This window comes from Pelodiscus sinensis, chromosome 2 (genome assembly GCF_049634645.1).
Source record: "Pelodiscus sinensis isolate JC-2024 chromosome 2, ASM4963464v1, whole genome shotgun sequence".
NCBI classification, from domain to species: domain Eukaryota; kingdom Metazoa; phylum Chordata; order Testudines; family Trionychidae; genus Pelodiscus; species Pelodiscus sinensis.
Window position 1 is genome coordinate 85,135,022 of NC_134712.1, and position 18,328 is coordinate 85,153,349.

The window sequence follows — 18,328 nt, forward strand, 5'->3', positions numbered from 1 at the left end:
ATGGTTTTAACGGAAAACTTTTCCGTTAAAAGCATTTGCGGAAAAGAGCGTCTAGATTGGCACGGACGCTTTTCTGCAAAAGCACTTTTTGCGGAAAAGCGTCTGTGCCAATCTAGACGCGCTTTTCCGCAAAAAAGCCCCAATCGCCATTTTCGCAATTGGGGCTTTTTTGCGCAAAACAAATCTGAGTTATCTACACTGGCCCTTTTGTGCAAAAGTTTTGCGCAAAAGGACTTTTGCCCGAACGGGAGCAGCATAGTATTTCCGCAAGAAGCACTGATTTCAGACAGTAGGCAGTCAGTGTTCTTGCAGAAATTCAAGCGGCCAGTGTAGACAGCTGGCAAGTTTTTCCACAAAAGCAGCTGCTTTTGCGGAAAAACTTGCCAGTCTAGACACAGCCATTGAGTAGTGGGTTGCCATTGCAGTTAGTAACATGCCAGAGTGACCAGTTTCCTAGTCCATAGCAAGTCAGTTTGGTATAGATGGATTGACTGTTGGGGCCACTGTCATGCAGGGATTGCATAATGTACTGTTGCAGTGAATTATAAAGTTTGGTAACGATCAGGAGGTTATATGTGGATTTACATGCATGTGATCCCCAGAATGTATTGGAGCCATTAATGGGACACGTGGCTATTGTTTGCCCCCCACCTGAAGTGAAGGACCAGAGTTGGTAAACAGAACAGGATATTTCACCCTGGTCTTCCCAGAACTTGGTGACTACCATGGAAGATTTACAACAGTGCTAGTATCTTTCAAAACTCAGCTCTGTGTACTTTAATGAATAAAAGAGAATTTGCCCCCGGAATCACTTTGGATATAATGATGTGGTAATTGCTCTAGTCATCCTAGGGCAGTGTTTCTTAAACTGTAAGACCGAGGAACACCCAATTTTTATTTTTTTTTAAATGAGGAACACCAAGGATTTTTTTGTTGAAAGAGGGGGAAAAAAGGTTTGGGGGAGAAGGGTCGGAGAAAATTTATTGAGCAAAAAAAAAAAGTCGCCTGCCCCTTTAAGGGCAGCCATTTTGAATTCTGTTGTTCTCCGTGGCACACCAGTGTGCCACGGACCACAGTTTTAAGAAACACTGCCCTAGGGAGACCAGCTTATCTTCTGCTCCCCTGATTAAAGAAGCAGTTCAGGATACATCTATATAGCAATTAAACACCACGGTTGGCTTAAGTCAACTGACTTGGACTCTCAGGGCTCAGATTGTAGGGATGTAAAATTGGTATGTATACCTAGAGGAATGGTAGGACCTACCTTCACCTTTGCCTGAGGTCCCATCCCACCTCTTTCCACTCCTGCCCTGCTCCCATTGCACCTTTTCCCTGAAGACCTCCCTCAGGGGAGGAGACTGGAGAGGGCTGTGTCTAGGTCGCTCTTCTTCCTGTTGCTGTGGTGAAGCAGAATGACCCAACTTGGAGATGGTGGTGGAGTGGAGGAGACTGCTGAGTTGTTCTGCTTCCTGCAGCTCCCACTGCTGCAGTGAGTGGGGAGAGGGGCAACACCTACTGCCAACCTGTGCTGGGTCCCCTGGTAATGCCCCAGGCTCTCCTGGGCCTTGTGGCTAGCACTCATATGGGAAAAGCTTCAGAGGGGTAGCCGAGTTAGTCTGTAACAGGAAAAACTTAAACAACGACTCGTCTGTTAGCAATTTAAAGACAAACAAAATATGTAGATGGTATCATGAGCTTTTGTGGGCACAGCCCACTTGTCTCGTCCATAGGACAGTTGCTGCAGCCTCCGAAAGGGCTGCTGCAGCCACCGAAAGGGCCGCTGCAGCACAGGTGGGTATGAGGCTGTTTGAGCATGGGCTGGAGCCCAATCTCTGGGATCTTGCAAGTCAGCGGATCCAAAACAGCTGCATCCATGCTACAGGTCTTTTATTCTATTGTAGATGTTCACTTAGGGTACGACTACACAGCAGGGCTAAAGTTGAAATAAGCTACATAACTTCAGCCATGTCAATTGTGTGGCTGAAGTCGAAATAGCTAATTTGGTTTTTTGGCGCTGTCTGCACAGCAGGAAGTCCAAGGAAGAACACTCTTCCTTTGACTTTCCTTACTCCTCGTAAAATGAGGGCTACAGGAGTCTGAGTAGGAAGTCCTTCAGCTTGTTGTTGTTTCAAAATAAAGACTTGTAGTGTAGACATGCTCTTTATTATACAACACTGCTTTGTAGACGTACCCTCTGATGCCACTTGAACGGAAGGAAAGAGCTATTAGTTAAATTTGCCTCAGTTGTTGCAAAATGTCAGTTGAGTGTACATTTGGGCATCTGAAAGGAATGCCACTATTTATGGACGAGGTTGAATGCTGCGCGGGAAAAAACTTGCTTGAGATTATAGCTGCATATTGTATTTTGCAAGATATTTGTGAGGTGAGAGGCTGAGATACAGAGAGTTGCTCAGCAGTTTGAACATTCATCAAGGCATCCATTGGAAAATAGGAACAGCCAGGATAACTGTCAAAGATGCCTGTTGTTTTTACTTTCAGGCCTAAGGCTCAGAGTATTTAAATTGTGCAGCTTTTATTATGGGGACAAATGGATTGTGAGCATTGCAATCTCTTCAATAGTATGATACGAGAGGCACATGAGCACACATTTCACCTTATTTTAGTAAAAAAAACTTATGCTCAGTTTAGATTTTTGTGTAAAATGTATTGTCATTAATACTTTTTCTTATTAAGCAACGAAGTTATGATATAATAGAAGTACAACTTTAATTAAAACTGTGTTTCATTTTTGTTTTAAAGTGACATGGTGAAGTGGAGAGCTGACTCCAGCAACGGGTGGAGGAGCTCTGATTCACAGGCCTTATCTCTGCCTCTTGTTTTTGTGCCTTTATGGGGTTCAATGTCAGGGTTATAAATCAGAAAGGTTATATAGCTCTAAAAGCTGGGTTCCCAGATGCAATTGTTTTCACTGTCCAGAGCTTAGGCTGGGGAGGTGGATGGTCTCTTGAAGCATGACTGCAGGGGTGCAGCAGGGAATATATGCTGGTGTTCGCATATCTCATATTGTCCAAGGGCTGCAGAAGATGGCTGTGTCCTGATTGAGAGCATTAGATTGTCTAAGTGCCTGCTAGCAGCATGCTCTGTAGCAGAGTGTTTTTCTCGGTTGTCTCTGCACATCCCTCTCTTTTTTCCACTGTGTCTTTTGTCATGACAACACTGTTTGGATACTGCAATGTTCTCTTTGGATAATTCTGTGATTTTTCCCTCTCCAACCTCAAATACAACTTCCATTTCTCTACATTGTTTTCATTTTGGTGGTTGCCTGCAATGAGATCTGGAAACATTTTATCCTGTGTTCTGTTTCTTTCCTCTAAGGTTATCCAGGTGCTCAAGGTATGTCTACACTGAGCTTTTTTTTTAAAAAACGTGCTTAATTTACATCCACACTGCAATCACGTTCTTTCGGAAAAAAATTGAAAGAACGGAAGAATTTTTCCGACATTGGTAAACCTCTTTCTACTAGGAAAAAGCCTTTTTCCGAAAGAGCTCGTTCGGAAAAAGGCGTGTGTGGTTGGAGAAGAGGGAGTTCTTTCAAAAGAAGAGGAAAAAGTACAGGTGCCCTGGTGGCCCCTCCATGCATAGTAATCACAGCTTTAAATGCGAGAGAGCATCCACACTGAATGGACATTATCTTTCCAAAAATCAGATAGTTTTTTTCAATGCGCTTTTGCTGTGTAGACGCTCGCTTTTGGAAGAAGTTTTTTCGGAAGCTCTCTTCTGGAAAAGCTTCTTCCAAAAGAAGCCTGCAATCTAGACATAGCCTCAGCTGTTGATAAAGGCCAGTCTTTGAGGGTGTGTCTGCTAGATATGCTCTGGGGTTGTAGAAGGAAAAATAAGTTTTTGTTCATATTCCAGAAAGATTATGATAGAATTTTAAAATGTATTTCTGATTTTTTTCTTTGAGATTCTTCCCAGGCTTGGGGGAACCTCAAAGATAGTAAATGTCATGAGCATACAATGCTAGGACTGGAAGGGACCTCGAGAGGTCATCGACTCCAGTCCCCTGCCCTCATGGCAACACCAAATACTGTCTAGACCATCCCTGATAGACATTTATCTAACCTACTCTTAAATATCTCCACAGATGGAGATTCCACAACCTCCCTGGGCAATTTATTCCAGTGTTTGACCACCCTGACAGTTAGGAACTTTTTCCTAATGTCTAACCTAAACCTCCCTTGCTGCAGTTTAAGCCCATTTCTTCTTGTTCTATCCTCAGATGCCAAATTGAACAAGTTTTCTCCCTCCTCCTTATGACACTCTTTTAGATACCTGAAAACAGCTATCATGTCCCCCCTCAGTCGTCTCTTTTTTTCTAAACTAAACAAACCCAATTTTCAGCCTTCCTTCATAGGTCATGTTCTCTAGACCTTTAATCATTCTTGTTGCTCTTCTCTGGACCCTCTCCAATTTCTCCAAATCTTTCTTGAAATGCGGTGTCCAGAACTGGAGAAAATACTCCAACTGAGGCCTAACTAGTGCAGAGTAGAGTGGAAGAGTGACTTCTCGTGTCTTGCTCACAACACACCTGTTAATGCATCCCAGAATCATGTTTGCTTTTTTTGCAACAGCATCACACTGCTGACTCATATTCAGCTTGTGGTCCATTATAACCCCTAGATACCTTTCTGCCGTACTCCTTTCTAGACCGTTGCTTCCCATTCTGTATGTGTGAAACTGACTGTTCCTTCCTAAGTGGAGCACTTAGCATTTGTCTTTATTAAACTTCATCCTGTTTACCTCAGACCATTTCTCCAATTTGTCCAGATCATTTTGAATTATGACCCTATCCTCCAGATTAGTCGCAACCCCTACCAGCTTGGTATCATCTGCAAACTTAATAAATGTACTTTCTAAGCCAATATCTAAATCTTTGATGAAGATATTGAACAGATCCTGTCCCAGAACAGACCCCTGTGGAACCCCACTTGTTATACCTTTCCAGCAGGATTGTGAACCATTAATAACTACTCTCTGAGTACGGTTATCCAGCCAGTTATGCACCCACCTTATAGTAGCCCCATCAAGGTTGTATTTGCCTAGTTTATTGATAAGAATATAATGCAAGACCATATCAAACGCCTTACTAAAGTCTAGGTATACCACATCCACCGCTTCTCCCTTATCCACAAGACTCGTTATCCTATCAAAGAAAGCTATCAGATTGCTGTGACATGATTTGTTTTTTACCAATCCATGCTAGCTGTTGCCTATCATTTTATCACCTTCCAAGTGTTTACAGATGATTTCCTTAATTACTTGCTCCATTATCTTCCCTGGCACAGAAGTTAAATTAACTGGTCTGTAGTTTCCTGGGTTGTTCTTATTTTCCTTTTTATAAATGGGCACTATATTTGCCCTTTTCCAGTCTTCTGGAATCTCTCGTGTCTCCCATGATTTTCCAAAGATGATGGCTAGAGGCTCAGATACCTCCTATGTTGTTTGCTTTTTGCTATTCACCATGCTTGGAATAGATCATTTAACTTTTGGAAACATCCTCCTAGGGAAAGGCCCTCTAAGTTTATATTGCTGTGGCCTAGGGCACTAGGAGTTTTGCCCTATTACAAATAATAATGAATTAGAAACTGACTTTAAACGTGAATGAAACTGACACTTTCAGATCCTTTTCACCTCTGTTTAAAGGCTAGTTATTTTTCAGAAGGCTCTGAGAGACAACACTACAATGACTGAGTTGCATTTCTCACAGGAAAATAACTAAAACCAAACACTAAAACAAATCCACACTTCAAAGTTGAGGGGAAAAAACTGTGTTTTGTTTATTTAGAGTTTGTATATATGCTTTTTAAGGGACCTCATGGGCGTCTGGTATGTAAGGTGGAAAAAGGCTCTGCCTTCCCAAACTGCAATGCATAGCCCCATCCACACTCCACCCTAGAATGCCTGCTGTAGGCATTCTAGGGTGGAGTGTTGCTGCCCCCAGGGCCCACCCTCCCAGTGTTCTGTGGCTGGAGAGGAAAGGTGGACCAGGTCATGTGGCATGCTCTCCTCCAGGGCTGGGGAGGCTGCGCCATGCCCTGCAGCGCATGCCCTCCAACCTTCTCTGGGGCTGAGGAGGTTGGGGCCATGCCACATGCTCGCCTCCCTCCCTGGGGCTAGAGAGGCCGCGTCACATGGAGCACCCATGTCCTCCAGGACTGGAGAGGTGGGGCTGTGCGGGGTTGTGCACCACGCCCTCCTCTGGGACTAGCAAGGCTGATGCAAACACATACACACCTGCTTCCTTCCTTTCCCTGTAGCTGGCAGGGGGAGTGTGCACATGGCATGCTGCCCTGCCTCCCTGTGGGGTGAGGCTTCATAAGAAGGGGCAGGGCTGGGGACTTACCTCCCCCAGCCATGCCTTCACCAACCACCCATGGGACCATTCTCTGTTTGGATACTGTGCTTCAGTTCATATATCTATAAAATGAGAATACTGATATTTGCCTGCCATATGGCATTATAAGGATTACATTGAGATCTTTGGAGCAGGAAGTGGGCCGTCTTAATGGTTTGTATGGTGTCTATTAGAGAAGAAACAGGCGACCCAGGAGCGGATGGGGTAAATGGAACCACTTTATTGCCCAAGCACGTTTATCGCTGACATTCAACACAATGTCCTGAGTGGCAACAACCTGGTGCCAATCACACTCTTTTATCTATTTTAGTATGATAATTCACATGTCTATCACTACTTTTCCTAAAACCTTATTTGGTAATGTTAGTGCCCATAAAATAAATATTAGTAAGTAGGTGATAAATACAATTATACTCGTCCCTGTTTGTTTACTGTTTTTGTTGAATCAGCATTACCTACTATCTTAATCAGCAGCTTTTAGGGAGGGTGAAAGCGCTTCAACCCTGAAAATGTTTTTACAGACAAGTGCGAAGACAAAACAAGGCACTGTTCAGTACAACCATTTTCCAAGGCTGCCAGGACAAAGGGGAAAAACTTGTTTAAAGAGTAATGGCAATGAGTATTCTGGCCAGATCCCTTACCCACTGATGTACAGTCATCTCAGACCCCTATTACATATATTTACGTATCCCAAGGGTGCCTAGCACAATGGGGAATTCCTTCTGATTAAGGTCTTTGTCTGCTATTGTAACGTTAGCTTCAGAGGGTAGTCGAGTTAGTCTGTAGAGGATAAACTTACAACAACAACAAATAGTATGGTAGCATTTTAAAGACTAACTAAACATGTAGATGGCATCATGAGCTTTTGTGGGCACAGCCCACTTCTTCAGATGACTGGAGTGTTGTATGTCCAGAATCAAAAGTGAGCGTATCCCATGCTTCATTAGGACAAATGGACCTAAGACCTCAGGATAGAGGCAGGAAAGGAAATGAAAAATAGGTAGAGGGGTATGTACCCTCGATGGAATGTGCTTCAGTCAATGGTTAGGGCTTTAATATTAGACAGAAATAGATTGTCTGGCCAGACAAACCACCATTTTAAAAACTTGGGGAAGGGAAGAGGAGAGAACAGATTGTGTGTTGCAAGGAATGGAGGAAGACAAGAGCTGGAGATAGTGAGGCTCCTAGTTCCTATCTGCCAAAAACAGCTGTGATCATGGAGCACCTGGAATTGCAGATCGGACAGCAGAATAGAAAAATACACTGTAAAGATGTATACTCACATGCTACGGTGCCCCCTCTAGGAGCTGCCTCTTTTATCTGCTTGGGTATCTGGGCAGGGGTTGGACTTCTTACATAGCTAGTTGCAAGGTTTTGAGTCTCAGAGAAATCTTAGCTTTGCAGGGAGAGCTTTTTACTACCCTCCTCATGTTCTTCCTGTAATGACACTTCTTGTTTTTCATCAGTAGTGACTGGGGAGGAGGCAGGCCCCTGGGAAAAGGTGGGAAGCAGGGTACATACCCTTCCAGAGTTCAGTAATGGTGTCATAGTTCAAAATCCTGTCCAACTCCTCAAAGAAATGACATTATATTCTATGTCTTACCTGTTTCCTGGCATCCCTGGTTTCAATGTAAATTTTCTGGAGCTGTTTGCTTTTAATCTGGTACTGGTCAGCAAAGCACAGTAGTGTCCTCAAACAGATCTTTGTTCTGGTGACTGGCCACAATAGCTTGCTGCATCAATGTGTATCCTCAGATGGTGACGAGATCTGAGCTCTTTGCACAGTTCTAAGCAGCTGCTCAAGGCTTGTTGTAAGGGTTCTGGAGCAATGCTGATATATTTGAATATAGAGTAAGTAGGCAAATTCTGGCGCTCTGCCAATTTTTAAACAGGGAAGAAGGCCATCTGTTCATCTTGACCCCCCAGACAGTGAAAAGCATGCAGGTAAACAGATAAGTAACAAAGGTACAAAGCAGTGTGGGATAGAGGTTGGAAGACTGCCAAAGTAGTGCATGGCAGCATTGCATGCAAATGAACAGTAGGCTGACTAACTCAACTTGTATCTTAGCAAACCTTGAAAGAGGACTTTAGTATAACTGATGCAGAGTTAGGGTGCTGTAATAAATTACAGACCTTTTTACATCAGAATAACTTGAGTTTCTGTGGTCTAAACTCCACATGTAGACAAGCCATAAGTCGCAATTTTGTGATAGATTGAGATTTAAGTGAGACTTACACATTCTTACCGAATTAAATCAGAATTTAGTCCTAGTTCAACAGAGGTGAAAAACTAATGCATAAAACTAGTATATCACGTTTTACTCACCAAACTGTAGAAGATTTAAAATAATATTACTCTGATTTTATTGACGTCACAAATATACTGCCAGTTGTTATATGCTATATACTAAAAGTGTTTCCTAACGTATGTTATACTCTTGCTCTTTTTTCTCATTTATTTTGTGTGTTTGAAAGCTGTAGATTTACCATAGTTAATCTTATTCAATGTGGAAAAAATGGTTTTTGTTTGGATTTAAGTTTGTATATGTAAGAGATGTCTGGTTAGGTCACACTACTATGTCAAAACCACTGAGTTTTGAGGTCTAGTGTATGTAACAGTATCGTAAAAGTACTGGTGAATTCTGGAAGAAGTGTTATTTTATACACTCTTTTTATAAAACTACTGTGTGACTGTAAACTTATTTTGTAATGTGAAGACTTTCTCTGTAATAATGAATGATTTATCCATACACATTTATATTCAAAACATTTACAATATTATTTAGAGCTATCACTAACTGTAAGAAAACAAATTATATTCAATATCTTCATTATTTTCTTTGTTTTTATTTTCTCAATCTAGATTCTGAAGAGACTCCATCTGTAAATCCTTCCAGTGTAGATGGGAATGTTGATTCTGAAGCAGAAAAAGAATCTCTAGTCAATGACAGCAAGCAGGTGGTCCCTACTAAGGCACCACTTTCATCGGCTCTTGATGAATATGAGTTTAAAGATGATGAAGATGATGAAATAAAAATGATTGAGGACAGACGTATTCTTAGAAAGGATCTAAAAAAAGAGGATGAGTCTGAAATAGAAAAGAATAATATATTTGTGAAACAGGAAAAAGTTGTTTTTCCAAAATCATTTAAAAGTAAAAAACAGAAACCATCTAGAGTTTTGTACTCAAGTTCTGAAAGTTCAGATGAAGAAATTCTTCAAGATAAAAAGATTGTCTCTCCTCCTTGTTCTATCACAGAAACTCCTAACTCTGATATAAAAATGAAAAAAGAATTTGTTTCAAATGATCACAAGCAAAAAGGAAAAGTTAAAAGGAAGCTAAAAAATCAGAGCAAAAATAAAGAGAATCAAGAACTAAAGCAGGAAAAGGAAAATACTAGATTAACAAATGTAGTTAGTTCTGGACTAGATTCTTTAGACAAAGCTAGAGAGGAGGAGACGTTTAGGAAGTCTTTTAGCCCTAAAGAAGATTCTTCATTACCCTTTTTTCATATCACTGCTAGCAAATCTCCTAAACATCCCTGTGGTTTAAGTGAAAAGCAGTCAACACCACTAAAGCAAGAAAACACTAAAACATGCTTATCACCAGGAGGTTCTGAAATATCATTACAGTCTGAAGTAGTTAAATATGATCATAATACAGATTCTGACTATCTAATGGAAAGCTCTAGTGGCAAGTCTTGCAAACACAAAGAAAAAAGCAAGCATCATAAAGATTTTCACTTAGAATTTGGTGAAAAATCTAGTCCTAAAATGAAAGAGGATGAAAATAGTTCAGCATTTGAGAATTCAGAATGTATGCTGAAAAAGATCGACAAGGAAGGTAAAACACTTAAAAAGCATAAATTGAAGCATAAAGAGAGAGAAAAGGACAAGCACAAAAAAGAACAGGATGGGGAAAAGGAAAAACACAAACACAAAGATAGTGCTAAAGAGGTACAAAGAAATATTGAATTTGACAGAGAATTTTGGAAAGAGAATTTTTTTAAAAGTGATGAACCTGAAGATATATTGCTAAATATTGACCATGAATCTCTTTCTTCAGAGAAAAAAACAAAGCTGGAAAGAACTATAGTAAAGGAAGATAAATCTGTAAAAGAAAAACACATCCAGAAAGAGAGAAGTTTTAAAGATGAGAGAGAGAGAGAGAAAAACAGAAAGGAAAATGAAAAATTATGTAAGGATGAAAAAGTGAAAGATACAAAAGAAGAAAAAGAGAACATGTTCGCAGATAAAGAAACAGAATTGTTTTGTTCAGGTGTAGGTTTTAAAGATGAACCAGCTAATATGAATTTAGTAGAAAAAGAAGCAGATACTGAAAAACAAGAGAAAAACATCAAAGAAAATAAAGAAAAAGCTGAGAAGCGAATCTCAGTTAAAGAAAAGGACATTGAGAAAGTGGAAAGGAAAAATGTAGATAAAGAGAAAAAGATAAAACATGATAAGCCAGAGAAGGAGAAAGCAGAACTAAATGAAGGCATAGAAAAAGCAAAAGAAAAGACAAATTCCCAGCAAGTAGACAAATGTCATAAAGAAAATGATAAGCTAAAAAATTGTATCGCTATTAAAAAACTTGATGACAAAGAAAGAAGCAAAGAAAAAGTTGATAAAAAACATGACAAAGAAAAGATTGACAAAGACAGACATGTGCCTGAAAGCAAGGAAAAATATTGCATTGAGAAAAAATTCAAACTATCAGAAAAAGAAAGTGAGATTAGTAAAACTGAAAAAGGCAAAAATAAAGACAAAGAAAAGGAGGTTGAGAAAAAGGAAAAGGCCAGAGATAAAGACAGCTTAACAGTAGCAAACGCAAAGCACGTGCAAGAAGAGAAGAAATGTAATATCACAGAAGGTAGTAAAGCATTACATGAAAAATTTTTGTCCTTGAAAGAGAAACCAAAAGATGAATTGCTGAAAACTCCTGATGGTAGAGAGAAAGATAAAAAGGATAAAGATATAGATCGATACAAAGAACGAGACAAATACAAAGATAAAATGCAGCAAAATAATTGTTCTAAACTAAAACTTGAATCTGAAAAACTTAAACCTAAACCACCATTAGCACCAAAAGATACTCGACCTAAAGAAAAGAGATTAGTGAATGATGATTTAATGCAAACTAGCTTTGAAAGAATGCTTAGCCTTAAAGATCTGGAAATTGAACAATGGCACAAGAAACATAAAGAAAAAATAAAACAAAAAGAGAAGGAAAGATTAAGGAATCGGTCCTGTTTAGAACTTAACAAAATAAAAGATAAAGAAAAAACAAAGCATTCACTAACTGAATCTAAAAACAAAGAGCTGATTCGTTCAAAGAGCTCAGAATTGTCAGACATTTACATGAAGGAGAAGCAGCTGAAAGATGCTACAACTAGTAGATCCCAATCTGTAGACACAAAAAATTTCACAAATGCTGGAAAGTCATCTTTAGTGTTAGATAACTTAAATAGATCTCCTAAATCAGAAAGTGAAAAGACAGGTCTAAGCTCCAGGTCAGTGTCCATGATTTCAGTTGCTAGTTCAGAAGATTCTTGCCATACCACAGTAACTACGCCAAGACCCATAATTGAATATGATTCAGACTTTATGCTAGAAGGTTCTGATTCCCAAATGTCCTTTTCACAATCACCGTTTTTGGCCAAATCACCGGCCCTTCTTGAAAGGGAGACTGATAGCATAGCAGAGTTGCCAGAGCGAATTAAACCTCCTTTTGCAAACAGACTTCCACCAGCCTACATTAGATCAGCTTCTGTTGAAGATGTTAAAGTGGTTTTAAATGACTGTAGACCTGTTGTAGAAGTGCGAAGATGCAGTATGCCTACTGTTATTTCTGAACATACAAAACAGACTCGAACATCTGAAGAAAATAGTGTTTTATTAGCAGTTCCAAATCATATTTGCACTTCTCCCAAACCAGAAATAGCTTATTGTAGTTTGCCTGAAAGGAATTTTCAAAATAGTATGTTGGGTTTACATTCTAATTTTACATCTTCTCCGACTAAAACTGGTAGCAGCAAGCATGTTACATTGGATACAAATATAAAAAATACTACTCAGTTGAGTCCTTCCGAAGAAATTCATATGCATCTAGAGCCATGTAGTCAGAGTGGTCTGAATCAAGTAACTAAACCATGGGATGTGCCTTCTGACAAACTTAATTCAATAAGTAATGGTTTCAACTGCTCAGGTTATGGAGTGCCAGAGCAAGATACTGGTACTGTTGTAGCACTGCATGATTCTGAAAACAGGACATTAAAAGAGCAGAAGCTGTCTGAATTTTTACCTCAGCACACTGAACTTGTGGAAAATCCCAGTTTTCAGGAATCTGCATCATTTCTGCCTTCACAGTCTCCCTGCTCTTTGCATATCCAGCCTCTCCCAAATATAGAGTGCATGTCTAAACACGTATCTTTACCAGGTACTGGCAATCAAGAACCGATTTTTGTACAACAGCAACAAACTGTACTTCAAACTACCAATTCTGTTTTGGACACAGACACCAATAGCACAAGAGAAGCTGAAAACACTTCGTCCCCACCAAACATTAAAAAGGCCAGTGTACTTATCACTGTATATCCTGAAACTATCTCTAAGGATATTTCAGAAAATTTTGGAGGCTCTAATGCTCTATCTACATTACTGCCAGAAAAGGATTTTACTGCAAATGATGCTTGTTCACAACTAAATACAAATTCTTATGCATTCAATAAAATTGTTTACAAGAACTCTCAAGCTGATGAAGTAGATGATAGCACAGCTAACACTCAAGAAACCCAAAATAAAAAAGCCCAACTAGAAAATTTGGTTTCAACACGTGTAGATAATAGTAAAGCTGACAATGATCTATGTGAAATAAATGTGGGAATAACAAAAGAAATTATAAATGAATCATCTAGTAAAAATTATTGCACTGTAGATGACAGAGAAAATATGTCGACACATGATCCACCACAGTACCCATTGTCTAATTTGGAAGATAATTCACAGCAAACTCCACAAGAATTAGTTCTTAAATACAGGCCATTGGTTAAACTAGAAGTAGAAGAAACTGTTGAAGATCATAAAACAGAACAGCAAGAAATTCCCCAAAGAATTACTAGAAATAGAGCAAATATGCTTGCTAGTCAATGTAAACAGAGCCCTATTGGTTGCGCGCACACATCAGAAAAAGACTCCGAATCATCAGCATCTATAAAAGGAAGGATAAGATTAATTGAGGAAGATGATGCTCAAGTACACCACCCACGCAAAAGAAAAGTGTCACGTGTGCCTCAGCCTGTACAAGTAAATCCCTCTTTACTGCAAGCTAAGGAAAAAACCCAGCAGTCACTGGCAGCTATTGTAGATTCTCTAAAACTTGAAGAGATTCAGCCATACAGTTCAGAGAGAGCAAATCCATATTTTGAATATTTGCATATAAGAAAAAAAATAGAAGAGAAACGTAAATTATTATGTAGTGTTATTCCTCAGGCACCTCAGTATTATGATGAATATGTGACCTTCAATGGATCATACCTACTGGATGGCAACCCCTTGAGCAAGATATGCATTCCAACTGTAAGTAACAAGATTTTTTGATGTGTATTCAATGAATAGCATGTTTTCAGCTCACTGTACAATTTTCATATTCTTGTCAGTTCACTTTGGTCACACTTGAAAAATGTATCCTTGTTTCTGGTATGTTGAGTAGAGAACATTTGCTGAAAAGCATAAGTTTACCAATGTTGATTAATGGTATTGTGAGTACTACCTTTGAGTGCACATGATTTCCTCTGCATAAACAATGAGCTGTGATATTGCAGCAACCCCCATAACAGAATAATGCATGGAAGTTATATGTAATATGTGTTCACAGAAAAATGTTTCTCAGTTATTTAAAAGCATTCTCCGAGTTTTAAAATTCCCTATTAAGTGAAATCCATACTAAAATAATATTTTCTTTTTTGATTACGTGTGTCCTTTCCTACTTTTGGGATTGCCCTCTTGTGACAAATTTGTGAGAAGCTGGTTCTTTGAAGCGGTGTCTTCTAGTGAATGAAAGTACCACCTTCTTGAGATGTTGAGCACCCACGGCTGTGTAAAGGAATGCATCTTCCCCAGTTGCTTCAGTGAGCAGACCCGTTTCAAACTAATCATATCCCATAGTGCCTACTACTCTTTCCTCCCCCAAAATGTGGCTACTGTAGCCCTGATGCAAACTGGGAAAATTTGAATTTTGAAATAGCTCACTTTGCAAAAAGCATGATGGATTTTCAGTGGAGAGTAGACCTAGGAGGCTCTGTGGTAGTATGCTTGCACATCAGTGCTCTGAAGAAAATGGGTTAACACTGACTTGAGCTACTACCATTTGCAAAGAGGAGCAGCTTCCATTTTCAGTAGGATGGATTGCAGATTGTTGCAATTGAGAGGACTAAGGAAGTTGTCCCAGGAAACTGTGGGATACTAATGGCTGATTTTCAGGTCCCAAGGCCTTTGCATCTATGCTGTAAAGCAATAGGCATCAGATCATGAGCCTCAACTTGAGCTTGGACCCTGGAGGGTCCTGGTGTCGTGTGTCCAAAGCCCTGGGTTAGCACAGTTGCAGTATAGATGCAAGAAAAAGTAAACTCTTTCATTAGCTCTGGAAATAACACCATCACAAACCTTGACTAGAGATTTAATTACTTAGGGTATGTCTACATTACCACCCTAGTTCGAACTAGGGTGGTTAATGTAGGCAACCGAAGTTGCAAATGAAGCCTGGGGCTTTAAAAATGGCGGCGCCCGGCAAGATGCAAATGAAGCCTGGGATATTTAAATCCCGGGCTTCATTTGCAACTTTGGTTGCCTACATTAACCACCCTAGTTCGAACTAGTATAGACATACCCCTAGTGTATAACACCTGAGGCCCTTCCATGTGCCATAGCCAAGATATGTGACAAGACAGTACTTGTAGTAGCTGCATCTGCCTTGAAGACCCTTATAAGTTCTCTTAAAACCAACAGTCACTACTGCTATCTTTTCCTCAGTGCTGGAAAAATTCAAGAGCTATTGCATCTTCTGTGAGATTTCTTAGGCAGGTACCCACGGTGGAAGTGTGTACAGTGGCCACTGGGAGTTTGATGCATGCTTTCACCAAGTCACTATCTACTCTTCAGACTGGGGGTCACACTACAGTGCTGAATTTGAGAGATGGTCTATTTTGCATTGAGAATTCCTGACTTTGCTTGAACAGTACTGCTCACTGTTCTCCCACAACTGGGAATGCACAGAGGCTCCCAGAGAAAGAGAGGATAAAGAACAAGAGGTACTGGTAAGTGAGAATTGGCTTTGTGGCTCAGGAGAAGAAATTGAGGCAGTTGAAAAGGTGCACATTTTTAGGTAGCTTTGAGCACAGAGCATTCAATGACTCAGAGATGTGTGCCCATTGCCAACAGACGCTACTTTTGAGCTTATCACCAATGGTCCCATCGTAAAGAATGCACAAAGCCTACTCAAAGCCTACTCTTGAAGAATAAAAATGATGAGTGATAGACTTCTTTCATCTAAGATGTCTTATTGAAATCTTATATTTCTGAAGTGCAGCCTGTTTCTTTTTGAAACTTTTATTTGATGATTCGCTTTATCTAGAATCTCACCAAGAAACTTCTCATACTCTTTCTTTCTCTTTACCAACAATAGGTGAGTCTGTCCCCTGGGCTCAGTACAGTGTGTTTGTCCTGTAGAGGTGGAAGGGTCTTGATAGAAAAATGAAAGAGCACATTGTCTGCCCATGATAAAAAATTACATTTTCCTTTTTCTCAAAAGAGCTGCTTTTATTCAAAATCAGAAGATGACTCTTTATAAGGGGGACTTTATTTTATTCATACAAAAATTACTGGCCATTTAAATTATATTTTGGAGCACCACTGAAAGCCATCATATATTCTGACAGGAAATTCAATTGAAATTATTTTTATATTCCCCTTCACTTTTTTCAGGTGTGGGGTAGACTTATGAGGTCTCTAGTCACTAGCTTTGGGGTTTTTTTTAGTTTTTTCTAGTTGTTTCAGGCAGGGCAACCTTTGGAATACTAACCTGAAAGTTCCCAAGTGGAAGTGTGAACCATTTCTTTTGCTCTTGCTGAAGCTGAACATCTTGTTCGCTTCCCACCAGAGGTTACCCAGAATCTTGTCTGTGTTCCTCTGGTCAGCTAGCAACATGCTGGATGCAGTCTGTCTTCTTAATGCTGTCCATGCTATTACACGTAAGTGTTAACTGTATCCAGTTCAGCTGTCTTCATGGAAAGATTAAATGATGAGCAGCTACATTTGAACCAAAAGGTTGTTCTAGTTCTTGGGAAGCAACTAGGATGGAATGGCTAGGAAACATAGCCCCAAGGGATTATGGGATAGCACTGGTGGACTCTGCCTACTTGAGTTTGGCAAGCCAAACTTGAGCTGCATTAGCATTGTAGAGTGCCTGGGATTTGATCTGTATCACAGTGGAACTCAGTCTCTGACCCATCCCCCTAGTAATGCCTGAGTCAGACCTTGGATTTAGCATGCATATTCAGTCCAGCCAAGATTTCATCCTGAGTTTTAAAAGAGAAATGTGTTCTTTCCTCTGTCCTGGGCTATACCCTAGATCAGTGTTTCCCAACCAGGGTTCCATGGAATCCTGGGGTTCTGCAGACCATTGTCAGGGGTTCCGCAAGAAATTGTGGAATAAACAAATAAACTTTTTTTTTCTTACAATGTAAGCTGACGTGTATATATAACAGCTCTTTACAAATAAATTTTTCTTGACAATAATTTAGCAATAATTGAATTGCGCTCCCCGCTGTCAACTGTTTCTGGCCAAACAAACGTTTTCATAGGTAGGGGTTCCTCAGGATATGAAAAATTATTTTAAGGGTTCCTCCATGGGAAAAAGGTTGGGAATCACTCCCCTAGATGATCTGGCTCAAAATGAGACTGGGCCCAGTAAAATCAGGATGCGTGGTAAACATTGAAAGAATATATAGTCAAGAAAAAAGACTGATTTTGCTCATCATTACTAAGATTTAGGGACAGATCTTTCTTCCTAGGACAGTAAGTACTGAGAACATTAAGGGTACGTCCACACTGCAGAGTTTTTACTGAAAAACGGCCATTTTTCCAGAATTGCGTTCCTTTGATGGGGAGAAAAATGGTGGGAAGTTGACAGGAAGTCGAAAGAATGCAGGGATAAACCTCTTTCTACAAGGAAGAAGCCTTTTTCCGAAAGAGCTCTTTTGGAAAAAGGCATGTGTGGATGGGGAAGAGGAGTTTATTTAGAAAGAAAAGGCCTCCAGGGAAAAAAGCACAGGTGCCCTCGTGGCCACTCTGTGCATAGTAATCACAACTTAAATGCGAGATAGCGTCCAATCAATGTGGACGCTATCTATCAAAAAAGCAGATCTTCTTTTTCGATGTACTTTTGCTGTGTGGAAGCTCTCTTTCAAAAGAAGTTTTTCCGAAAGATCTCTTCTGGAAAAGTTCCTTCCAAAAGAAGCCTGCATTCTAGACATAGCCTAAGTGAACTTTCAACTCAGCAGCAGCCACAACTCTCTAGCCAACCTATGAGTGGTGTTTGCACACCAAATGTTAGTCATATCCAGTGGTCAACAAAAGGAAGTTTTTTGGAAAAGGCTGGACATTGAAGCATTAGGGGGAAATCTTCTGTAGGGTATATATTTAATCCTTTATTTCTCAGTTACTCAAGGTGAGATATCAGTTCTTATTTAAAACAGATGTACTGTCATCAAACCATAGCTAACGAGTGTAATAGAAAAAGTTATGTGGATTAAATCCATTTCAGTGTGACACACCTGGGATTTGAATAATTAAGTTATTTTAGTTCACAGTTTTATGGTGCCACCTGCTGTTTGCTTAAAATTCTTAAGAAGTCTTTTTGTGAAGTTATGATGCACCTGAAGTCTGATAATATGG

The 18,328-nt window shown here is 39.9% G+C and overlaps 1 protein-coding gene across 3 annotated transcripts in view; it reads left to right on the top strand.

Moving 5' to 3' along the window:
* Positions 1-18,328, top strand: part of ANKRD12 (ankyrin repeat domain 12) — a 133,912-nt gene that overhangs the window by 101,735 nt on the left and 13,849 nt on the right. For all 3 annotated transcript variants that reach the window (XM_075920968.1, XM_006117461.4, XM_014570674.3), the window contains one exon: positions 9,240-13,954. In XM_075920968.1, coding sequence (XP_075777083.1) covers positions 9,240-13,954 — 4,715 coding nt within the window. The remainder of the gene's footprint in view (positions 1-9,239; positions 13,955-18,328) is intronic.